Source organism: Cetorhinus maximus, chromosome 3 (genome assembly GCF_964194155.1).
Source record: "Cetorhinus maximus chromosome 3, sCetMax3.hap1.1, whole genome shotgun sequence".
NCBI classification, from domain to species: Eukaryota; Metazoa; Chordata; class Chondrichthyes; order Lamniformes; family Cetorhinidae; genus Cetorhinus; species Cetorhinus maximus.
The window spans coordinates 123,993,010-124,019,225 of NC_135881.1; the positions used below are offsets into that span (position 1 = coordinate 123,993,010).

At 41.0% G+C, this 26,216-nt stretch overlaps 1 protein-coding gene across 5 annotated transcripts in view; it reads right to left on the reverse strand.

Annotated features, from left to right (window-relative positions):
* LOC144678887 (alpha-1,6-mannosylglycoprotein 6-beta-N-acetylglucosaminyltransferase A-like) overlaps positions 1–26,216 on the reverse strand; it is a 121,349-nt gene that overhangs the window by 79,517 nt on the left and 15,616 nt on the right. For all 5 annotated transcript variants that reach the window (XM_078538905.1, XM_078538906.1, XM_078538904.1 and 2 more), the window contains exon 2: positions 3,444–3,817. In XM_078538905.1, the coding sequence (XP_078395031.1) occupies positions 3,444–3,681 (238 nt within the window). In that variant the 5' untranslated portion in view covers positions 3,682–3,817. The remainder of the gene's footprint in view (positions 1–3,443; positions 3,818–26,216) is intronic.

Here is a 26,216-nt window from a genome sequence, read left to right on the forward strand (position 1 = left end):
AAGAAAGATCTTGAACTTTATAGTACCTTTCACAAGCACAAGACTTTCAAAGACACTTCACAGTCAATCAACTATCTTTGAAGCGTTGTTATTGGTGTAATGAAGCAGCTATTTTGCACACAGCCAAGTCTTACAAACAGCAATGAGATAAATGACCAAATAATTTGTTAGCGCCAAGGAGGGATAAGTGTTAGCTAGGATGCTGGGAAAAACTCTTTTACTCATCTTCAAATAGTGCCATGACATCTTTTATATCCACCTGCATCAGCAGACGGGATCTCGATTCATCAGAGAAATGGCTCTTCTGACTATGCAGCATTCCCTCAACATTCCAATGAAGGACCAGCCTATTTTTAAAGTTAGTTGATTAACCCCTTGCCCGTTTGAGAGCCTCTGAACTTTGAATCTGCTAACATGCACTTAACCTTACTGGGCAAGGAGAGCGTACTTAGTAGCTTCATTTGGAGACCTGAACATAGTAACTTCTGTAAACAGTCTCAGGATAAGGGGCCGATCATTTAGAACTGAGATGAGGAGAAATTACTTCACTCAATGGGTTGTGAACCATGGGAATTCTCTACCTCAGAGGCTGTGGATGCTCCATCATTGAATACATTTAAGGCTGCAGATAGAGACTCTTCTGGTCTCAGGGAATCAAGGGGTATGGGGAGTGGATGGAAAAGTCGAGTTGAAGCCCAAGATTTGCCACGAACGTTTTGAAGAATGGAGCAGGCTCAACAGGACCATCGGGTTTAATCCTGCTCCTATTTCTTGTGTTCTTGCATTCTGCATGCTAGACACTCAGCTGACAAACTTAAAGTGGATAGGCAACTGACAGTAGGGAGCATTTCTCCCCCCAACACAAAAATATACCAATTTTGCTTTGTGTGAAACTGCATCATAGTGCTATCTAGTAGGTGAAAACAGCACATAACAGGCATAATCCATTCAGGAAACATAAAACAAAATGGAATCTTGCCTTGTCATCGGATATTTCAGCACTGACTACTTGATTACTTCAGCCTCAGGTCAAAGGGCAACAATGTCAGGCTACAACTGAGACTTGGAAACCTAATTTTGGAAAAAGTTCCACACCCCTTAATTATAATTTTGCTTAGATAAGACAACACTGTACAAGGCACAAGGCACCACTCACTCAGCTTGTCCAAATCACACTGAAATCAGTGTGAAATCAGCTACGATCATGCATTCTTCATTACTTAGCTGATACCATCCTTGGCAGAAAATCAGGATTTCACAGATTTGGGCTTTAATAATGGACCGAGTTATGTGGAGTGTGAAACAAGTTGGTTAAGGGAAGTTAATGAAAATATACATAAGAATCTTTGGATAAGAGAACTTAGAAAAGAAAATCAATTTTAAACTGAGTTTTTTCTAATTATAAAGAAGAACAGTTTCTACCAGGACAAGGGTTCATAACCAGAAGACACTGATTTAAGATAATTAGCAAAAAAGCTAAGGGGGAATAGATAACTTTTTTTAAAGCTTTATTTATTATGATTTAGAATGCACTACTTGAATAGGTGGTGGAAGCACATTCAAAAGGCAATTGGATAAATACTTAAAGAAGCGTTCGCAGGGCTATGGGCAAAGAGCAGGATGGAGGAGGGGTTGGGCATGGGAGTGGTAGTGGAACTAATTGGCAGATCTGCCAGGGAGCCGGCAGGCATGATGGACCAAATGGCCTCTTTCTGTGCTCGTGATTCTGTGAATAAATCCCAAGAAAGGCCTGAATTAATATACTGCCTTATCATATCTTTCAAACAAATCAAAGTGAGTTATATGAATTAGTAGGGGCTGTTATTGTTGTAACGTGGGCATTGCTGATCATATCACATGCAAGATCCATCCAACTTCAGATTCCTCTCTGTGTATCAGCTAAGTAATGAAGAATGCATGATCATGGCTGATTTCAGTGTGATTTGGACAAGCTGAGTGAGTGGGCAGATGGCAGATGCAGTATAATGTGGATAAATGTGAGGTTACCACTTTGGTAGCAAAAACAGGAAGGCAGATTATCTGAATGGCTGTAAATTGAGAGAGGGGAATGTGCAATGAGACCTGGGTGTCCTCGTACACCAGTCGCTGAAGGTAAGTATGCAGGTGCAGCAGGTGGTAAAGAAGGTAAATGGTATGTTGGCCTTCATAGCGAGAGGTTTTGAGTACAGGAGCAGGGATGTCTTGCTGCAATTATACAGGGCCTTGGTGAGACCACACCTGGAATAGTGTGTGCTGTTTTGGTCTCCTTACCTGAGGAAGGATGTTATTGCTATAGAGGGAGTGCAGCAAAGGTTTACCAGACTGATTCCTGGGACAGCAGGACTGACATATGAGGAGAGATTGAGTCGGTTAGGATTATATTCACCAGAGTTCAGAAGAATGAGGGGGTTCTCATAAAAAGCTATAAAATTCTAACAGGACTAGACAGGGTAGATGCAGGAAGGATGATCCCGATGGTGGGGGAGTCCAGAACCAGGGGTCACAGTCTGAGGATACGGGGTAGACCATTTAGGACTGAGATGAGGAGAAATTTCTTCACCTAGAGGGTGGTGAGCCTGTGGAATTCGCTACCACAGAAAGTAGTTGAGGCCAAAACATTGTATGTTTTCAAGAAGGAGTAAGGTATAGCTCTTGGGGCGAAAGGGATCAAAGGATATGGGGAGAAAGCAGGAGCAGGCTATGAGTTGGATGATCAGCCATGATCATGATGAATGGCGGAGCAGGCTCAAAGGGTCGAATGGCCTACTCCTGCTCCTAGTTTCTATGTTTCTAAGAAAGTTAAACAGCCTAAAATTGTTTTTGCTGGAGAAAAGATTTGAGGAAACCATTTTATAAATCATGGAAAATAAATGAACATAAATCAAACATGCAATTTAATTTGGACAATAGGATAAAATCATGGGACTGAAGGGTGGTTGGAGCAGATTCAATTGTATAAAATGAATATTATTAATTGTTACTCCAGGGCTATTTCCTGTATCTCTGCACTTAAATCCAAGCTATTAAATTCTGCTGTCCTTATCTGGCCTACCTATATGCGACTCTAGGCCTATAACAACGTGTTTGACTCTCAACTGCCATCTAAAATGGTCCAGCAAGGCACTCAGTTGTAATCAAAGTAGCTGCTTATCACCACATTCTCAAGGGTAATTACACATACACAATAAATGCTGGCTTTGCTGTGACGCCCACATCCCATGAATGAATTTAAAAAATACAATTTTTCACCACGCAGACCTGCTCACTTCTTGTGCCCTACATGTCATGTATCAAAAATGTGTGTTCCTCCAATTATTAAGTATTAGAACCCCAACACTTAGTTAACACAATTAAAAGATCACAGACATTTTGAGCATGATTCTTCTTGCCAACATGAAAGTTTAGAAAAACATTTTGCAACACAGAAAAATTTCAGCTCCTACCATATCCTGCCATTGAAACACCATGAGGACCATCGACTGCATTCTGATTTTCCTCTGCTAGAGCTCGGACATATCTTTTACTCAGTTCCAGAATCTGTTCACGCAGTTCTACACTGTTTTGGTGCCTTGGGTGCTGATATGTATATCGAAGTAGTACCAACCCCCAAATAAACCCAAAAATCAGCAGCAAAGCACTTAGTTTCTGAGATGCATTTCTTCTGAACAGACTTCCAAACATGTTTGTCCAACCACCGCCTCCTTTTGTAGACAAACCAGTCACATTATGAACATCTTAATCTTTTGAATGCTTGATGCGGGAGCATTCAAGCAGTTTATCTCTTTAAATTCTCTTCAGCTGATGTTCACCTTCTGCCCTGTAAAAAGTAGGGAGAAATATATTCTTTAGGATATGGAAGTGAGCCAAGTTACACAACTAACAATTAATCATCAAGAACATCCAATAATACTTCATGTTGATCAATAGCCAACCAGAAAGCAAAAATGAAAATAAAAGGCCAAGAAAATTATACAAAAAAACTAAGTTGACAGTGTGACTGTCTAAAGATACAGCATTCTTTTTTTAAAAAAAAGTTAGATTTGCAAAAACAATCTGACTACTTAAATACATACGAAGTAAGGTGAAGTATTATGTCATATTGATGTAAAAAAACAAAAACTTTATTCAACGCCAATTATTTTTTTAAACAAGTTAGCTATATAGCACAAGACAATGATTATTTTGTTTGAAAAAGAAATGGATTCTTTAATCCAATTAAATTCAAAGTCGAAATTATTTAAGGGACAAAAAACAGTAGTTGTGAATTATTGTTTTTCAGAATAGAGAGAATTGTGTAGTCGTATCAGTATCAAGGTTTTGATATACATTCATGACCTGCAGCTAGGTTATGGGGCATTATTTCAAAGTTTGTAGGTAATATGAAATTCAAATGTGGTAAAATTGTGAGGAGAACAGTAACAGACTTCAGGAAGACAGACAGGTTGGTGAACATAAGGAACAGGAGGAGTAGGTCACACTGCCCCTTGAACTTGCTTCACCATTCAGTAAGACCACTTCTACATAAATTTCACCTTTCTGCCCTACCCCCATAACCTTGATCCCCTTTGTGTCTAAAAGTCTACCATCTCAGCCTTGAACATACACATCGTCTGAGCAGCCATTATCCTCTGTGATGATGAGAATTCCAAAGATTTACGAGCCTCTGAGCAAAGAAATCTCAGTACGAATTGCCCAAACCCTTACCTTGTGACTGATCTCTAGTTCCAGAGTCTCCAGCCAGGGGAAACAGTCTCTCAGCGTTTACCTGTCAAACTCTCAATGACGGTACCTCTCATCTAAACTCCAAAGAATATATATAGGTCCATTCTGTCCAACCTCTCCCCAAGGTCAGGACTCTCATCCCAGAAATCAATTGAGTGAGCCTTGTTGCACTTCAAATATATTCTTCCTTAGGAAGACCAAACTATACAGACCATTCCAGATGTGATCACATCAAAGCTCTACATAATTGCAGCAAAGCTTATTTACTCTTATATTCCAACCGCTTTGCAATAAAGGCTAACAAACCATTTGCTTTCCTAATTGCTTTCTGTACCTAAATGTTTACTTTCTCTGATTTGTGTACAAGGATGCCAAAATCTCTCAGAATTCCAACATTTACTAGTCTCTCATCTTTTTTAAAATGTTGATTTTCCAGATTTTCCATGTTTCCTACCAAAGTGGATATTTTTATACTTTCTCAAATTATACTCCATGTGCAACTTTCTTACCCAATCATTTAACTGGCCTATATTCCTCTGCAGCCTTTTTGCATGCTCCTTACAGCTTACTCTCACCTAGCTTTGTATTGTTAGCTAACCTGATATATTAAACTTGGTCCCCTCATCTAAGTTATTGATATAGATTGCAAATATCTGAGAATCAAGCACTGATCCTTGAAGCACTCCAGTAGTTTTACACTGCCATTTTGAAAATTAGTTGTTTACTCTTACAATGTTTTCTGATAAGCCAATCCTCAAACCATATTAATATTTTGCCCTAGTCTTGCATAATAGCCTCGAGTGGCACTTTATCAAAGGCCTTTTTGAAAATTCAAATATATAGCCATTGGTTTGCCCCATAATCCACCCTGCTAGTTACACACTCAAAAACTGATTTTTCAGATGTGATTTCCCTTTAATAAAATCATGAATTTGTCTAATCATAATGATTTTCCAAGTGCCCTATTGCATTGTGAAGTGGACAGATGTATGGCTGATGAAATTCAATGCAGAGAAGTGATTCATGTGGTAGGAAGAATAAGGAGAGGCAATTTATATTAAAATTGGACATTTAAAGGGGCTGCAGGAACTGAGAACTGGTGTACATACACAAATCTTTGATGAGGCAGGACGAGAAAGGAGTATGAAATCCTTGGCCTTATAAATAGAGTGATAGACTACAAAACTGAATAAGTTATGGTGAGCCTTTCTAAAACACTGGTTAGTCTCCAGTCAAAGAATTGTGTTCAATTCTGGGTCCCACACTTTAAGAAGGATATCAAAGCCTTAGAAAGAGTGCAGAAGAGATTTACTAAAATGGCTTCAATTACTTAGAGAAATTAGAAGTGGAGCTGTTCTCATCATGCAGAGGTGATTAAAGGGAGATAAAAGTGTTCAAAATCTTGGCGGGTTTTAATAGAGTGAATAAGGAGAAACTATTTTGAGTGGCAGTAGAGTTGCTAACTAGAAGGCACGGTTTTAAAAAGATTAGAAAGAGAAAAAAGGCAATATGAGAAAATATGATTCTTTTTGTAGTGAAGCACTGGAAAGCACTGCCTGAAAGGGGTGGTGGAAGCAGATTCAATAACAACTTTCAAAAGGTAATTGGATAAATACTTGAAAAGGAAACATTTGCTGGGTTATAGGGAAAGAGCAGGGATGGGACTAATTGGATAGTTCTTTCAAAGAGGTGGGACAAGCACAATGGACCAAACAGCCGCCTTCTGTAATGTATCTTTCTATGAGAAAAGTTATGGTCTACTACTTTACAGCCCAGCAGAACAATGAAATAATTGCTTAAAAATGCATTTCTCTATGTGACTTCAATAAACAATCTAATATCAACTTACAACTGGTTGTGAGGAATGCCCAGTTAATAGGATTCTACTGCATACTGAAAACTCAAATGCAGATGTTTTACTGAATTCCATTATACTAATTTTCAGTGCTCTATTTAATGCAACAGATTTGCTAAGGGGAAAGATGATCAAGGAAATCATTTTGAATTATAAACAAAATCAACATGACTGATGTGCATTTGTTTTCTAGATGAACAGTTTAAGAAGCTTTCCTTTCAAAGACATGTTTGATCTTGTAGAACACTGCAGTCATCGACTTTTACATCAGCTGCAAACACCTAATTACAATGTTTTGCAACAGATTACATGTACAATACTGCAAGTTACATTTATACCTTTTAAATTTGACACCGTCATGTGTTATTCTCAATAATGCCGTGTATAGAAACTAATTTCATGCTACTTTTTATTTGCAGAAGCAGACTTTCTTCCTGTTTACAGAGTAATACTATAAATTGTGACTAGACCAAAGAAAAACATTTTTTTCCAGTAGCTGATACATATGGAATAGACAAGTGGATCTCCTGTGGTCCTGCTGACTGCAAGTAAAACAATAGACATTATATGGCCCAACAGTATTTATGTTGGTTTGTGTCTCACTATGTATTATCCAGGCCTTATTTTCTGTTTTCTTAATGTATGTTTTGACATGTCTGTACATCTTTGTTTGCCCATTTCTTGTTCTATCTGTAGAAGGTCTGTGTAATGGAAAGATTTCAGAGAGAGGTATAATCAAGTTTAGATTGTGATTGCAGTGGAGCGGCATGACAAGGCTTGAAAACCACTTACGTCGTTGAGTCAGAGTGAAAGCAAATTTCAATGTCATGGGGACGACATTCCATTTTCTAATACAAGAGGTATGCTTGCGGAATACTAGACAATGTGTTCCTTCTTCCCACATTAATTTTGTGCTCTCTTCTCATACCAAACCTGTACACGTGATACCATATTCAGTCACACATCAGTGAATGGCATGAGGCCCTTGAACCTCTAAGTGGTCCACCTCAAGTCTGCAGCCAACTTGTCTTTTCTTCCTATAATGAAGCTCTTGGGTTGTTCTTAATTGCCTTCAGCATTGTAAAATTCAAGCCTTTTCTTAAACCTAATCTTTTCCACAATATAGGTAAATTGTAGCAGATTGAACGTCAGTATCAGCAGAGCAGGAGAAAACACTCAAAACAGTAGAAGTGAACTTTAATATAAAATAAACTTAGCCACAAATAATGCCATCAACTATACAGGTAAAAAAATTGGTCAGGACGTTTTGCCAGTGGCTTGCATCTTCTAGGAAAAGCTGCTGGCAGAGGCACATGTTAAAAGGGCCACGACCCAGTGATTGGGGAACTGAAAGATAAGTTTAGGGGTGAAGCAAGTAAGTCTTACTCAAGCAGGAATGACTCAGATATTAAGTTAAACGATGCCACCAGTTTAACAAAACTAATACACAAGTTGACAACAGGAAGTGCATGTAGTTGCAAGTAAATATTCATACCCCCACCCATCCTTAGTCTTCCCCCTTGATGAGGATCCCTCCACACAACACATTCAGCCTCCTGCTGAGCTCTTATCCTCTATCCTCAGGTCTCTTCTACATCTCAAATCTCCATCTTCCTTGGATGTATACCCCTTCCTTAATGTCACTCTCTTTGTTGCTCTGGGAGCCTGCAAGAATGCCAGGATGGCTTGTGGAGTCCTGAAGTATTAAGAAATAGGTGGAAATCCTTAGGAGCCCAAGTGGGGACTGTTAGAGGCAAAAACCTGTGAACAAGTGACAGGAAGGGACAGAAGAAAAAGGAGCCTGAGGCAGGGAGCAGAGTTGGAAAGTGTTAAATTTTAGTAAAATTTACTTGCAATATCACCTAGAGGAGGTTGATGGAGTAACAATACCACATAGTATTAAGAGGACAGAAAGGCAATTATGTTGATAATTACAGTATTTTGCAGATTAAATTTAATATTGAGGCATAACACCTACAGTTGGCATAGTCATGATGGAATCAGTCATGACAGGAAAATAAGGTGAAATATGCACAAAACTACGTGCCATAGGCAGGACTTCTAATAATAGCTCAGCAGGAGGCTGGGTGTTGGTGTGGAGGGAGCCTCAAGGGGGAAGACTAAGGATGGGTGGGGGTATGAATATTTACACTTGCAACTACATACACTTTTTTTTTAAAGGTCATAGGTGCTGCGATATAACTAACAAGGACAGTGACAGATGGGATTCCACTACTGCTTGACATCTGTGTAATTAAGTTTATCTAGTATGTTTTCATAGGACAGCACCATTTGGGCTCAAAGACTATTAACTTTAAGTTCCTGTTCTGATTCAAGCTCTTCCTTGATAGTTTAAAATTGTGATGACAGTAAAAAGTATAAGCAGATCAAGTCAAAAACTGAAACCTGCAGTTTTTATGTGTGGTTTAATAGGATAATAATCCAAGGGGCCCTTTGCCTGCATTGTTAAACTGAGATCATGTAGGCTGCCCACTGTTTTCAGTTTTGCCATGAATGGCAGGAAATATCACCCTGTCAGATTATGTTCAGGCTAACAACCAACCTGTATAGAAGCAAGGTTATTACTCTTTGCAGCAAGAGTATTAGTCGTTGCAGATCACACTCAGATTGAATATTTGAATGCTATTTCCTTCCCAAAATTTGTAACCAATAGCAGATCTCCAACAGCACTGCTCACAGTGAGAGGTTACATTGTTGTAAGAGGCATATCACCATTAACAGGACACGGAAAGAAGTTTGCAACTGATATGCACAGAAAAGTGTATTTTGATTACTTCCAGTAACAAATGCAGATGCACAACCAATAAAATAACTATGCAAGTATTAAAAAATTGGAAAAAGCTGGGGAACTCAAATTAGACTAAATATCAGGTCCAAATGCATGCATACTAAAATTCTAATGTATGTCAGAGAGAAAACAGCACAGATCCTCCCCCATCTCCCAACTACAATCTTCCAGAGATCCTTGGATATAAAATTGGTGTCAGAAGATTGTCAGTGTAACATCTCTGTAGAAATAATTTTCAACAGAAGGACTTGAGTTACAGCAGACAGAATTATAAAAGGCAAATTGTGTCTGACAAATTTAAGAGGCCTTGGAGGAAATAACTGAATATACAAATGAAGAGAAATGCACTGGGTGTTGGGGATATGGATTTTGAATGAGTTTGATATGATGTTGGATGAGAGGTGTAATCGTGCTACGAAAGGGAATTTTTGAAAAATTCATTTATGGGACGTGGGCTTCGCTGGCTAGGCCAGCATTTATTGCCCATCCCTAATCGCCCTCAAGAAGGTGGTGGTGAGCTGCCTTCTTGAACCGCTGCAATCCATGTGATGTTGGTACACCCACAGTACTGTTAGGAAGGGAGTTCCGGGGTTCTGACCCAGCAATAGTGAAGGAACAGTGATATATTTCCAAGTCAGGATGGTGAGTAGCTTGGAGGGGAACTTGCAGGTGGTGGCGTCATGCAGTAGCATGAATGGGATGTTGTCTAAAGGATAGAAAACAGAATAGTAGTCACGGGAGGAATGTAAATGGTGGTTCATCATCTCCCCGGGATGGGCAATAAAAACAGTGCCCTTCATTCTGGACTAAAGTAGAGGGCATAATGGCAAAATTGACATGGAAGCTTGCTAAGCAACTTCAGAAAGACATTCAGATTGGGCAAATGGATGAAAGAAAGACCTGCACTTATATAACACTTTTCACGACCACGGGATATCTCAAAGCTTTACAGCCAAGTATAGTTACTGTTGTAATGTAGGAAAATGTGGCAGCCAATATGCATACAGCAAACTCCCACAAATAGCAGTATAATAATGACCAGGGTTTATTGGTGTGATCAGTAAGGGGTGCGTGAGGATTCAGGCGACTACACCAGAGTGAGACGGAGACTGAGTGAATAGCGAATTAGGTTCACGTGGGAATTCGGTGCATGAGGGAAAGAGACGTGGTATACACAGGAATTTTTCCAAGTTAATTAAGTGAGTAACTAAATTAAGTTAACTAAATAACATAAGTATAATGGCAGGACAAGTGTTATATTGCAACTGTGGAATGTGGGAGCTTTTGGACGCCAAGGTGATCCACGACAAACATGTCTGCAGAAAGTGTAAGCAGCTAGAGGAATTCTGGATCAGAATTGTTGGTCTGGAAGCCAAACTGCAGACACTGCACAACATAAGGGAGGGGGAGAAATACCTGGGCAATTTTTTCCAGACTACGGTCATGCCTCTTAGAATAGGCTCATCTGTTTTGGTCAGCGGTGAGGGGCAGGAGGATGTGACCATAAATGAGGCAGGTAATGGGACTGAGCACAGTAGTGGAGAAGCTTCAGACTTTGCAATTGTCAAACAAGTTTAAAGTGCTTACTACCAGTGTGGCCGAAACGAAGTCTGCAAAGTGGGTGGGCAGGCTGACCACGTCACCATGGTACAGGAAGCCATTCTAGCTGGGGGAGCAAAGGGGAACATAGTGATAGTAGGGGACAATGTAGTGAGGGGATTCACACTGTTCTCTGCAGCAAAGAGCGAGAGTTCAGAAGGCTGGCTGTGTTGCCTGCCCGGTACCAGGGTTCAGGACATCTGCTCAGGGCTAGAGAGGAACTTGCAGTGGGAGGGAAGGATCCAGTCTTCGTGGTCCACGTAGTTACCAACAACATAGGCAGAACAAGGAAAGAGGTTCTGCATAGTCAGTACGAGAAGCTAGGCACCAAAATAAGAAACAGAACCTCAAAGGTAATAATCTCTGGATTATTATCTGAGCCACGTGCAAATTGGCAAAGGCAAATTAGATGAGAGATGAATACATGGCTCAAAGAAAGTTGTGGGATAAGTGGGTTCCCCACTTCGTAGGACACTGGCGCCAGTATTGGGAAAAGTGGGGGCTGTCCCGTTGGGACAGTCTACACCTGAACCGTGCTGGGATGCATGTTCTTTCGAATCGCATAGCTAGGGAAGTTGAGAGAGCTTTAAACTAAATGGGGGTTTGGCAGGGCAGGGGGGGTGAGGGATCAAGCTTGGGTAGATGTGGCAAACCAAAGGATGGATTCAAGGCAGGAGACCATAATAGTAATATGGTAAATGAGGATCATGAAATAGCAGGAAGGGACAGAGATAAAACCCAAGAATACACCAGTCAAGACTAGATGTTACAAAGATAACAAAAAGGAGCGTAGCATTCATAACAAAGTAAATGAATTGATAGCGCACATTGAAGTAAATAAATATGATCTGATAGCCATTATGGAGATGTGGCTGCAGGATGACAAAGATTGGGTCCTGAATATTCAGGAGTATATGACCTTCAAGATGAATAGGAAGCTAGGTAAAGGTGGAGGGGTAGCACTGTTAATCAAGGATGACGTTGGTGCAATAGTTAGAGATGACCTTGGTTGAGGAGATCAGGATGTAGAATTGGTTTGGGTGGAGATGAGGAATAGTAGGGGAAAGAAGTCACTAGTGGGAGTGGTTACAAGCCCCCTAACAGTAATCACAATGTAAGGCAAAGTATACAAGAAGAAATATTGGGTGCTTGTGATAAAGGGACGGTAATAATCATGGGTGATTTTAATCAACATATAAACCGGAAAAATCAGATTGGCAGTATTAGCCTGGATGAGGAGTTCATAGAATGCTTTTGAGATAGTTTTTTTTTAAAGAGTAGTACATTCTGGGCCCAACTAGAGAGCAGGTTATATTAGACTTGGTATCATGTAACGTGACAGGATTCATTAATGACCTCAGAGTGAAGGCACCACTAGGTAGCAGTGAGCACAATATGATTGAATTTTACACCCAGTTTGAAAGGGAGAAGGGGGGATCTAAGACCAGTATTTGAAACTTAAATAAGGACAACTATATGGGCATGAAAGCTGAGCTAGCTGAAGTGAACTGGTATACTAGGCTAGGGGATTGGTCAATAGAGAAGCCTTGGCAGACATTTATGGGGCTATTTCAGAATACTCAGAATAAGTATATTCCTCCTATAAAGGAAAATTCTAAAGGGAGGACCCACCATCCGCAGTTAACTAAGGTAGTTAAGGAATGCATCAAACAAGCATATGAGTGCGCAAAGATGTGTGGCAGGTCAGATGATTGGTCAGGATATAAAGAACAGCAGAGAATGACCAAAAGGTTAATCAGGAGAAATAAATTTGAGCATGAGGAAGCTAGCTCGAAATGTAAAAATGGATAGCAAGAGTTTCTACAGGTATTTAAAAAGGAAAAGAGTAAGTAAAGTGAGTGTTGGTCTTCTAGTGAGTGACAGTGGGAGTTAAATGTAGATAATAAGGAAATGGAGGAATAAATGAACAAATATTTTTCTTCTATCTTCACTATAGAGGATAGAAAAAAACTTTCCAGTAGTAGCTGTAACTCAGGAGATGGAAGGGAGAGGGGAACTTGGTGAAATTACAATCACAAGGGAAGCGGTACTCAGCAAACTGATGGAGCTGTGGGCTGACAAGTCGCCGGCCTGGTCCTGATGGACTTCATCCTAGGGTCTTAAAAGAGGTGGCTAATGAGGTAATAGATGTGTTGGTGTTAACTTTCCAAAATTTGCTTGATTCTGGAAAGGTTTCATCAGACTGAAAAGTAGCAAATATAACCCCTCTAGTCAATCTTTGAGCAGTCATGTGCTTTTCCTTTAAGCTTGATCCTTTCCTTAAGCTGGGAAGAGAGTCCTGCAGTCAGCATCACGGTGAAGCAGCCTGGGAAGAGTGTCCTGCAGTCAGTTCTTGTTGAAAATAACAACAGTGACATCACAAGACAGTGTGAGAGCGCAGCGGAGAGATCAAAACCAGCATGAGTGCGGGGAAGCTTCAAAAAGTGACATCAGCACAAAGGTGAGAGCTGATTGGTGAGTAGTGGGTAAGTGTTTTTCTCCAGTTTAAAATAGATTAAGCTAAGGAAAGGTGAGGGTTCTAGCTTTTATTTAAAGTACATAAATAACAACTTTTTTTTTTACTGTATTTAACTTGTAAGGGTTTTTTTTTTCAACTAGTGGCATGGCAGGGCAGCTCAGTCCCGTGTTATGTACCACCTGCAACATGTGGGAAGTCCCAAACGCTCCTTGCGCTCTGACCGACCGTGTGTGTAGGAAGTGCCACCAGCTTCAGCTACTTGAGCTCCGGTTTTTGGAGCTTGAGCGACAGCTGGAGGCGCTGAGGTGCCCGGAAGTTGGTGGGAATCTGGAACTCACTGCCTAAAAGGGTGGTAGAGGCAGAAACCCTCATAACATTTACGAAGTATTTGGATGTGCACTTGCGATGCCATGGCATACAAGGATATGGGCCTAGTGCTGGAAAGTGGGATTAGAATAGTTAGGTACTTGTTTGACCGACACAGACTCAATGGGTCGAAGGGCCTTTTTATGTGCTGTAGACCTCTATGACTCAAGAAGGGAGGGAGGCAGAAAACAGGAAACTATAGGCCAGTTGGCTTGATCTCAATCAGGGGCAAGTTGTTAGAATTGATCATTAAGCAGGTTATAGCTGGGCACTTGGAAAAACTCAAGGTAATCAGGAAGAGTCAGCATGGTTTTATGAAAGGGAAATCATGTTTAACCAATTTATTGGAATTCTTTGAACTAGTAACATGTGCTGTGGATAAAAGGGAGCCTGTAGACATTACTGTACTTGGATTTCCAGAAGAGATTTGATAAGGTGCCACATCAAAAATTATTGCAGAAAATAAAAGCTCATGGTGTAGGGGGTAACATATTAGCATGGATAGAAGATTGGCTGGTTGACAGGAAACAGAGTATGCATAAATGGGTCTTTTTCTGATTGGCAGGATGTGATAGCGGAGTCCCGCAGGGGTCTGTGCTGGGGCCTCAACTTTTTACAATTTAGATCAATGACTTAGCTGAGGGTAGCGATGGCATGGTAACTAAATTTGTAGATGACACAAAGATAGGTGGGAAATATGTTGTGAAGATGACTAAGGAGTTTGCAGACAGATATAAATAAGTTGAGTGAGTGGGCAAAAATCTGGCATGTGGAGTATAAGGTGGGAAAACGTGAAGTTGTTCACTTCAGCAGGAAGAATAAAAAAGCAGAGTATTACTTAAATGGAGAACGGCTACAGAATTCCGAAGTGCAGAGAGATCTGGGTGTTCTAGTGTATGAGTCACACAAGATTAGTATGCAGGTACAGCAAGTAATTAAGAAGGCTAATGGAATGCTTTCCTTTATTATGAGAGGAATTGAACAAAAAAGTAAGGATTGTTATGCTTCAGTTATAAAGGGCATTGCTAAGACCACATCTCGAATATTGTGTGCAGTTTTGGCCTCCTTATTTCAGGAAGGATGTCAATGCATTGGAGGCAGTTCAGCGGAGGTTCACCAGATTGATACCTGGAATGAGCAGGTTGTCTTATGAGGAAAGGTTAAGACAGACTGGGCTTGTTTCCACTGAAGGTTAGAAAAGTGAGGAGTAATTTGATTGAAGTGTATAAGATCCTGAACGATATTGACAAGTTGGATGTGGAAAGGACGTTTCCCCTTGCAGGTGAGTCCAGAACTTGGGGGGCACTGATTTAAAATTAGGAGTTGTCCTTTTAGGACAGAGATGAGGAGAAATTTTTTCTCTGAGGGTTGTGCAACTTTGGAACTCTGCCTCAGAAGGCGGTGGAAGCGGGGTCATTGAATATTTTTAAGGCAGAGGTAGATAGATTCTTGTTGGACAAGGAAATCAAAGGTTATCGGAATAGCTGGGAATGTGGAATTCGAAACACACAGATCAGCCATGATCTTATTGAATAGCAGAGCAGGCTCGAGGGGCTGACTGGCCTACTTCTGCTTTTATTTCGTGTGTTAGTATTTTTGATGTTGATTGAGGGATAAACATTGACCAGTACACAGGGTAGCTCCTTACGCTTCTTCGAATGTGTTACGGGATCTTTTACATATCCCTAATCAGGCAGGTGGGCTCATAGTTTAACGTCTCATCAGTACTGCACTGGAGTGCCAGTCTTGCTTTTTGTGCTCAAGCCCCAGAATAGGACTTGAACCCTTAACCTTGTGACTCAGGGGCAAGAGTGCTACCTACTGAGTCACAGCTGACACACATGTTAAGATTAAGATGATACATTTCAGAGAGAGGAAACACATACCAATTGATAAAACTTTAAAAAGCAGCAAACTAGCAGAGGCTTGAGGGTTCCCATACACAATTTTTTAAAAATAATACAAGTTGATGATGAAGCATTAAAAACAATCATAAACAATCCTAGGTTTTAGAAACGGGGGCACAGAATGCAAAGGAAAAGACAATGTGACACATTCACAAACAGAAGGTTATGCCTCAATTTGAATACTGTACCTCATTTTGGCACTCTATTTTCAGAAGGATGTCAAAGCTTGGAAGATCGTAAAGAAGAGATTTACTAATGTCCCACCAAGAAGGTAGGAAGGAAAATATATATCTACATCAACCTAGCTACTTTATGAAATTATTATTTTATTTTTAAAATGGACAAAGGCTTTACCGTGACATGCTTGACTAACCATGGTTCATACTGGAGGAATTTATAACCTTCAGAAACCAGCAGGGACCTCATTATCTTTAAAGAGGTGCTAATGCCCCATGACTGCAGGAAATCAAATTCCGAAGAAATGCATTTTACATTTCTATGAGACAGCTCCAGCCAGCAGAGGCAGTATGTCTACAAGCACAAAAGGGACCCTGACTCCTATACTAAACCCCTCAAGATACCAGACCTTTGTCCAAAACCCAGGAGGAGGAGTGGGAGGTATGTCACATGACCTCCCCCAAGCTGCTAGAGCCTGTAATATTGCCATGTGGAACTGAACCCAGGCAGTCTATCATTTTACCAACAGGCAGCAGCAGAAAGAGCTCTGTCCAGGTAAAGTGCCTGATCCTAACGTATGCTGTGTACTACTGGAACATCGGAACTCCTGTATCTGTGCTTATAAGACTCATTCATTTCGACGTGCCTTCTTCCAGCGGGGAGGAAATCATTGCTTCTAGGAAGACAGGTCACCCTGCAAAAAGTTTCAACCTGCTAACCTCTCAAGGAATACCCCCATGGAGCTTCTGATTCTGGACTCATGAAATCATAACTCTTATTTTTATTGTGGTCTTGCTCTTTACCTCTTTCTTTCCCTTATCCCTCTTCTATTGCATGAGTGAAAAAAGGGGCAAACATTGCAAAACCCCGTCTTGCGTCGTGTGTGTAAAAATAAACCAATCCTCTTATTTTACCTTGAGATTGCTGTGAGGTTAATAGAGGATTGGCTTGCTCCAAATTGAAGGGTTGGGAAAACTGCGCCACTTTTTATAAAGGGGGAAGTCAGAAATCAAAAGCACCTTTATGGATGGGTAGAGAGGGGACAAATCAGGACTGTTTAAATTAATCAGCACCGCCCCCCACAACGTCTGCAACACGAAGATAATCTAAAAGGAGAGAGGCTTTGGATATGAGAAATTGGTGATTTTTCAAAGAAGAGGTCAAGAGACAACCCGATACAGGTGCTCATAGTTAAAAGGGTTTTGACAAGATAAATAAGAAAAAAAGTATTTCCACTGGTTTGGTAACTAGAGCCCAAAAATTTTAAGGTGGCACTTAAAAGAGGACAGGAGAATTTTTCTAATTTCTTGTGTTAATTATGAGAACATTATGGCACGGAAGGCGACCTTTCAGCTTATCAAGTCCATGCTGGCACTCTGCAAAGTATCGGACCCATTCTGCTGTTCTATCCCCATCTCCTGTCTATGCCTCAAGCCACAAATTGATCCTCACTATCATCCTATTAATACTCTCACAAGCATGTGGCACTGGGAGTAAACTAGTGATTACTATCTTTGAGGTCCTACCTTTTAATTTCCTCCAGAGTTCCTGAAAATCTGACCATAGGATATTAATACCTGACCTCATGGCTAATGACACAACATCTGGCTCACTCCTTTCCCCCTGCAGAATGTTGTGCACCCTCTCAATGATGTCCTTTACCCTGGCACCAGGGTGGCAACATATCATGCAGGGCTTATAATGATTACATAAATGCCCGCCTGTCCCCCAAACTATAGAATCTTCTTTAACCTTTCTATTCTTTGCTGTTCCCTCTTGTACATTCCCTCGTCCATTGTTGCCATGGTCTGGACAGCACTCCTTCAAGGTACTGACACTCCCAGCAGTCTCCAATACCGACTCCCTGTTTGAGACTGGCACACACCCTGAAGACTCCTGCACTTCCTACTCTTCTGGATGGCCACCCTTCCACAATCCTGAATTCTCAGTTGGTAGGGTGACCACCTCCTGCAACATACAATCCTGGAAACTCTCATTCTCCCTGATGCTCCCCAGTGACTCCAGCTGCCCCTCAAGTTTAGTGATCCTGAGCTCAAACTCAAGCAGCTGGAGACACTTCCTACACATGTGGTCACCCTATATACAAAGTGCCCTGAGGTTCCTTGTGATCATTTTCATGTTATTTTTCTGGTTTATTATGAAATAGTTTATGGGTGTAAGTATAGTTGGATCTGTCTGTGTGATTTAATTACATGTGGAGTCAAGTAGACTGCAAGCTTGAAATCATCAAAAGAAGCTCAGTGCTTGACATGTTAATGAGTAAACATGGATGCTGGCTTAGCATATAAGGTGCGAAGGGAATTTGCATTTTTAGATAAATGAAGGGATTTGGATTTCAAAGGGATCTTAGTCTGTTTACAAGCCAGATAAGCAAGGCTAAGGAATGTGTTTATTTTTCCCAAAGGTAACTGACAATATTGGCAACATGAAAGTTTTTATACTATGAGGAAAATACAGTTTCAAAGACATATGGAACAACAGAATTTACATATTAAAAAGAGAGAAACATAAATAAAGGAGAATAAATGGCTATGTGGGAGAAGGCCATGTAAGATCTAACAGGAGTATGAGAAATAGCCTTAATGAAGCCTCCGGCCATTTGTGCATAAGTCTGCTATTTAACAAAACTGAAGTTGGGGAAAAGCCATTTGGAATCCCACTGTCAAGTGGGTATTGTGTTAACTTGTTGGCTGTTTTAAATCTAAAATCTATTTTGGGTTGTTGCCTTAAAGGGGGTATAACTGGGGGTCAGGTTAATTAGGAATTTTAGGAGTTATTATAGTAGTAGGTAATTGTAGTCTTATGTACGTGCCTAAAATCTTTTATCTTGTTAATAAATAATTTAATTTAATTTTTAAAATCTTTAAAGGTCTTGGTGGACTTATTACTTCTGAATTCAGCACACATATCTTCTCGTAATAAATACAAATTGCAAAACCATTGCAATAATGCGACCAAGTTTCCCTTGTGGATTTGGTCTGCCTGGCACACATCATATGCCACATCATAACAATCCCACATGGCACAGAAAATGCAAGCAACCAGTCTTAGCTGCCCATCCATGGTCTAAAAAGATCTCTATCAGCCCTCTTTCAAAATCTAATTCTTAACTTGTTTAAACTGCCTATAGACCTGCTCTGTGCTAGTACTCTCATTAATTCAATGACTGTTTTACTTTCCCCGATTGAAATTTGTAATTACCCAGGTCCTAGTTTAAACAAATGTCTGATGTCCTGTTGTGTTAGGTTATGAACCTTAATTCCAAACCTCTATCTCAGTTTAACGAGAGTCCAAAATTGCAGTCAATTGACCCAGACTTTACTATTGACCATTATTTCAATTGCAAAGAATAAATAGCAACTTCTGGCAGCCATACATATGCAATAAGGCATGGAATTCAAGAAGTTGCTGCTCAAGTTACTCCTCCAGAAGCTGCAAGGTGTTCTCTCACCAAAATGCTTGGATTGTGACATTGTTGTACTTGAGTGATAGATACCCATGAAACATGCCAGAAAAAGTTAGGGCTCTTCCATTCCTGCATAAATAAATTTTTAATGCTAAGTTTTAATTATGTAGAGGTGTGGAGTCTGATCCCTTCGAATTTTATTTAGAAACAAAAAAAAGTTGTTCAAAAAGTTTATGTTGCTTATCTCTCTCTTAATCCCATCTTTGCTTCACACTCTATTTCAGTTTTGGTATATACTTGGCATTGAATTAAACAACTCAACTTGCGCTTCTTGTTTAGACTCTGGATTGCTTATAAATGTTGCCAAGTCGGATTCCCCTGTTCAGACAATTCTAGACCACCTGTAGAGAGTTTGCCCCAATATGGCTTTCTAATCACAATGTGTTAGTGTAAAATCCCACAAAGTCTGTGCTTAGGTGTAATGAACTGGTGTTTTATTTTTATTCTCTCACAGGATGTGAGTATTGCTGGCTATGCCAGCATTTATTGCCCATCCCTAATTGCCCTTGAGAAGATGGTAGTGAACTGCCTTCTTGAACCATTGCAGTCCATGTGGTGTAGGTACACTCACAGTGCTGGTAGGGAGGGAGTTCCAGGTTTTTGACCCAGTGACAGTGAAGGAATGGCGATATATTCCCAAATCAGGATGGTGCGTAGCTTGGAGGGGAACTTGCAAGTGGTGGTGTTCCCATGCATCTGTTGCCCTTGTCCTTCCAGATGGTAATGGTCACGGGTTTGGAAGGTGCTGTCAAGCAGCCTTGGTGAGTTGCTGCAGTACATCTTGTAGATGGTAACACCGCTGCCACTGCGCTTTGGTGGTGGAGGGAGTCAATGTTTATTGTGGTGGATGGGATGCCAATCAAGCAGCTACTTTGTCCTGGATGGTGTAGAGCTTTGAGTGTTGTTGGAGCTGCACTCATCTAGGCAAGTCGAGAGTAGTCCGTCACACTCCTGACTTGTGCCTTGTGCTGTTTGTTCGCCACTGACTACAAAATACAGGCCAATTTGAATTTGAACCAATTGTGTATACATCTAGAGCCCGAAGATATTTTGGTTTTCTATATCCTTTTCTGGTACTTCCTTTTCTTCCTGTCAATGCAGAGGTCAAACACTTAAGTGCCCCTGCCCTTCCTTTATTGTATGTTGCAAGATTGCTTAACAGCAGTCAAAAAAGGCTACAATATCAATGAACCTATTGCCAGCAGAAAAATTAAAGGGTGACAAACCCAAGACCGAAACCTAACTTTTGGAAGAATCCTAACATTCAAATTAGGATGGCCTTTGATAAGGTGCCGCACAAAAGATGAATACACAAGATAAGATCACACAGAGTTAAGGGTAATACATTAGCTTGGATAGAGGATTGGCCAACCAACCTGAAAACAGAGAGTCAGGATAAATGGGTCTTTTTCTGGATGGCAAGCTGTAACTAGTGGGGTGCCACAGGGTTTGGTCCTTGGGGCCCCAGCTATTTACAACCTATATTAATGACTTGGATTCAGGGATAGAAGGTTCTATAGCTAAATTTGCAAATGACATCAAAATAGGTGGGAAAGTAAGTTGCAATGAATAAGAAATAAGAAATTTACAAATGGATATGGACAGGTTAGGTGAATGGGCCAAAATTTGGCAGATGGAGTTTAATGTGGATAAATGTGAGGTTATCCATTTTGGTCAGAAGAATAAAAAGGCGTTTTATTATTTAAATGGAGAGAAACTTCAGAATGCTTCAGTGCAGAGGGATCTGGGTGTCCTTGTGCATGAATCACTGAAAGCTAGTATGCAGGTACAGCAGGTAATAAGGAAGGCAAATGGAATTTTGGCATTTATTGCTAAAGGAGTAGAGTATAAAAATAGGGAAATGTTGTTGCAACTGTACAAGGCATTGGTGAGACCGCACCTGGAGTACTGTGCAGAGTTTTGGTCCCCTTACTTGAGGAAGGATGTAGTTGCATTGGAGGAGGTTCACTAGATTGATTCCAGAGATGCGGGGTTTGTCTTATGAGGAGAGATTGAGCAGTTAAGGCCTATACTCGCTAGAGTTTATAAGGATGAGAGGAGATCTAATTGAGGTATATAAGATGCTAAAGGGAATAGACAAAGTAGACCTGGAGCAGATGTTTTCCCTTGTGGGGCATTTTAGAATGAGAGGCCATAGTTTTAGGCGAAGGGGTGGTAGATTTAAATCAGAGATGAGGAGGAATTACTTTTCTCAAAGGGTCGTGAATCTGTGGAATTCACTACCTCAGAGTGCAATAAATTTAAGGAGGAGATAGACAGATTTTTAATTACTAACGGGTTGAAAGGTTATCGGGACAGGGTGGGAAATTGGAGTTGAGGGTGTTCAGCCATGATCGTATTGAGCGGGGCAGGCTCGAGGGACTGAATTGCCTACTCGTGCTCCTAGTTCTTACGTTCTTATGAACTGCTCTTAGGAATGTTCCCAAACAGGAGTGCACCCGACATGTTCAAAGCCACTGTAGGTAACAAAGTTGAATTCTATATGTCTACTAGGAGATGTAAATAGTACAAAACTTAGGTCCATCTTCAAGGTTTTTGGGGGGAAATGTTTTACAAAGATTGACCTTGCCACATAGAGAGAAAAATCAAGGAAGATTTCAGACTACCTAACAAATTTGTTCATTAACATTTTGAAAAAGGTCTAGAATCTCAATCAATGTCTATTTAAGGCCACTCTCAGGGATGATCCAAAACACTGTGCCCATGATTGATGGAATATGACTCTGCACCCACAAATTCCCACATGGTCTAAGTTCCTGATTTTAATCATACCATTATGGACAACTGCTAAATGCTTCACTACAGAACAGAAAAGGAAAAAAAAAATAGTTCTACTTATCTCATTAATTCATGTGCCTTTCAAACAGGTTTCTTCTTAGCACATTAATGAATATAGCATCAACAGCTATAGCTGGAAATCTGCTCCACTGTTCTGCTATACTGTGTTTGCTGCAGGTTGTGGGGTGGCGCACAGGGGAGGAGGAAAGAGAGCAGGATTCCATTTCATTCAAGGCCCTGCCATTTTAATTTGAATCCTCCACTTTTATGCTCACAATAGAAGATAAATAACCTATTGCATTCAAAGGTAAATATCATTCTGGAAGTCATAACCACCAGCAAGTACAAAGCAGCTTGAGTACTGTGCATTTACCGCAGTATTTCCGTAATATTGATTCAGTCCATCAATTGCTGCTGTATTCTCACCTTCCTCTCACTGGTGAGATTCATGGAGGTGGATGTGCCATTAAATTTGAAGCATGTTGAGATCTTGCTCCAACTGATTAAACAGCATATATTAACGGACAAAACATCTCTCCCAACAGGGCCACTCAGCTCCTGACCACATTATAGCATTGGTCCAAACAGGGACAAAAGAGCTGACTGAACTCCAGAAGTGAGGTGAGTGGTTGCCCTTGACATCAAGGTAGCATTTGACTGAGTGTGGCACCAAGGAAAATTGAAGTCAACAGGAATCAGGGGAAACTCTCCAGTGGTTGGGGTCATATCTACCACAAAGGAAAATGACTGTGGTTTTTAGAGGTCAATCATCTGTCCTGGGACACTGCTGCAGGAGCTCTACAGGGTAGTGTCCTAGGCCCAAGCATCTTCAGCTGCTTCATGACTGACCTTCCCTTCATCATAAGGTCAGAAGTGCGGATGTTTGTGGATGGTTGCACAATGTTCAGCACCATTCATGACTCCTCAGATGCTGAACCAGTCCATGCCCAAATGCAGCAAGACCTGAACAACATCCAGGCTTGGGCTGACAAATGGCAAGTAACATTCACATTACACAAGTGCCAAGCAATGACCATCTCCAACAAGAGAGAATCTAACCATCGCCCCTTGACATTCAATGTTATTACCGTTGCTGAATCCCCTAACATCAACATTCTGGAGGTTACCATTGACCAGAAACTGAAATGAACCTGCCATTTATATACTATGGCTACAAGAGCAGGTCAGAGGCTGGGAATTTTGCAGAGAGTAGCTCACCTCCTGACTCCCCAAAGCCTGTCCACCACAAGGTACAAGACATGAGTGTAATGGAATACTCTCAAGCTACCTGGATGAGTGCCGTTTCAACAACACTCAAGAAGCTCAACACCTTCCAAACCCACAACCTCTACCAACTAGAAGGATAAGGGCAGCAGATGTATGGGAACACCATCACTTCAAGCTCTCCTCCAAGCCACACACTATCCTGGCTTGGAACTATATATTACCATTCCTTCACTATCACTGGGTCAAAATCCTGGAACTCCCTCCCTAACAACACTGTGGGTGCACCCACAACACGTGGACTGCAGCGGTTCAAGGCAACAGCCCATCACCACCTTCTCAAGGGCAATTAGGGATGGTCAATAAAAATGCCGGCCTGCCCTGAAGGCAAGATACTGGATAATTCAGTTCAAGCCTAGCACACAGCAGTACTGAAGAAGAGTCATATGGACTCAAAACATGAACTGTTTCCCTTTCCAGACGCTGCCAGACCTGCTGAGTTTTTCCAGCACTTTTGCTTTTATCACAGTAGTGCCTAGTAAGTTCTGCAGGCTCTAATCAACCTCCTGATTAGCATCCAGCAAATAATTTCTAAAGCAAGCTTAATATCATATAACATCCCATGATGCTTCACAGGAGCTTTTTAAAACAGAATACGATAGAAGCCACATAAGGAAATGCTAGGTCAGATGATCAAAAGCTTGTTCAAAGAGGTAGGCTTTAAGGAATAAAGAGAGAGAAAAGCAAGGTAGAGATATTTAGGGATGGAATTCCAGAGCTTTGGGTCCAGGCAACTGAAGGCATGCCCACAATTGGTGGAGCCATTAAAGTTGGGGGTGCTCAATAGGCCAGAAATAGATGAGCACAGATACTTTGGAGGATTGTGGCACTAGAGAAGATTACAGAAACAGGGAGAAAGGAGGCTATGAAGGGATTTGGAAAAAAATACAAGAATTTTAAAATCAGGGGCATTGTTAATTGGGAGTCACATAAGCCAACAAGCACAGAGATGATGGCCAAAGGGACTTGCTGCAAGTTAGGACAAAGAAAGCAGAGTTTTAGGTGATCTCAAATTTACAGACGGTAGAACATGCAGCACCAAAAAAAGTCTATATGAAAGATACTCATAATGCCAACTACAGGTTCTCATTTAAATTAGATCTTTGGGCCATTTTCAAGATTCCAAATTCCATATCTCTAAGAAGGCTATGAGAACTGTAAGCTCAATTTTTCCCTACTCTGTCAGCTGACACTCGATTCGAGGATGACGTCTCTTCAGGGTCACGTGTTTCTACCATGGATCTTCAAAGGAACATAGGAGCAGCAGTAGGCCATTCAGCCCATTGAGCCAGCTCCGCCATTCAAACAGATCATTGCCGAACGTCTACCTCTGCGCTATTTTTCCTCACTATCCCCATATACCTTGATGACATTAGTATCCAGAATTCCACTGATTTCTGTCTTGAAAATGCTCAATGACTGAGCTTCCACAGCCCTCTGGGGAAGAGAACGCCAAAGATTCATCACCCTGAGTGAAGAAATTCCTCCTCATAAGACCATAAGACATAGGAGCAGAAATTAGGCCATTCGGCCCATCAAGTCTGCTCTGCCATTTAATCATGGCTGATAAGTTTCTCAAACCCATTCTCCCGCCTTCTCCCCGTAACCTTTGATCCCCTTACCAATCAAGAACCTATCTATCTCAGTATTAAATACACTCAATGACCTGGCCTCCACAGCCTTCTGTGGCAATGAATTCCATAGATTCACCACTCTCTGGCTAAAGAAGTTTCTCCTCATCTCTGTTCTAAAAGGTCTTCCCTTTACTCTGAGGCTGTGCCCTCGGGTCCTAGTCTCTCCTACTAATGGAAACATCTTCCCCACGTCCACTCTATCCAGGCCTTTCAGTATTCTGTAAGTTTCAATCAGATCCTCTCAATCATCTCAAACTTAAATGGCCTGCTCCTTATTGAGAGACTGTCTCTCCTGGTTCTCGACTTGCCAGCCTGGGGAAACATCCGATTCACATCTACCCTGTTACACCTGGTAGAATTTAGTAAGTTTTAATGAGATCACCTCTTGTTCTTCGAAACTCTAGAGAATATAGACCGAGTTTCTTCAATCTCTCCTCATAAGACAATCCCGCCATCCCAGGGATTAGTCTGGTGAACCTCCATTGCACTTCTTCTATGGCAAGTATATCCTTCCTTAGACAAGACGACCAAAACTGTACACAATACACCAGGTGCAGTCTCACCAAGGCTCTAAACAATTTCAGCAAGGCATCTTTATTCCTATACTCAAATCCCCTTGCAATGAAGGCCAACATACCATTTGCTTTCCTAATTGCTTGCTGCACCTGGAAAATAGCAAAAGTAACCCCACTATTTAAGAAGGGAGGGAGAAAACTGAGAAAAAAGCGAAATACTGCGGATGCTGGAAATTTGAAACAAAAACAAAAATTGCTGGAAAAACTCAGCAGATCTGACAGCATCTGTGGACAGAAAAGCAGAGTTAACGTTTCGAGTCCTTATGACTCTTCTTCAGAACAAAACTGAGACGTCTACAGACCTGTTAGTTTGTTGTGGGTAATAGGGAAAATGCTAGAATCTATTATAAAGTTACTCACGAACAAGAACACCCAGGTCCCTTTCGACATCAACACTTCCCAACCTTTCACCATTTAAGAAATACTCTGCCTGTTTTTTCTACCAAAGTGAATAACTTCACACTTGCTCACATTATATTTTATCTGCCGTCTTCCTACCCATTCCTACCCATTGGCCTGCCCA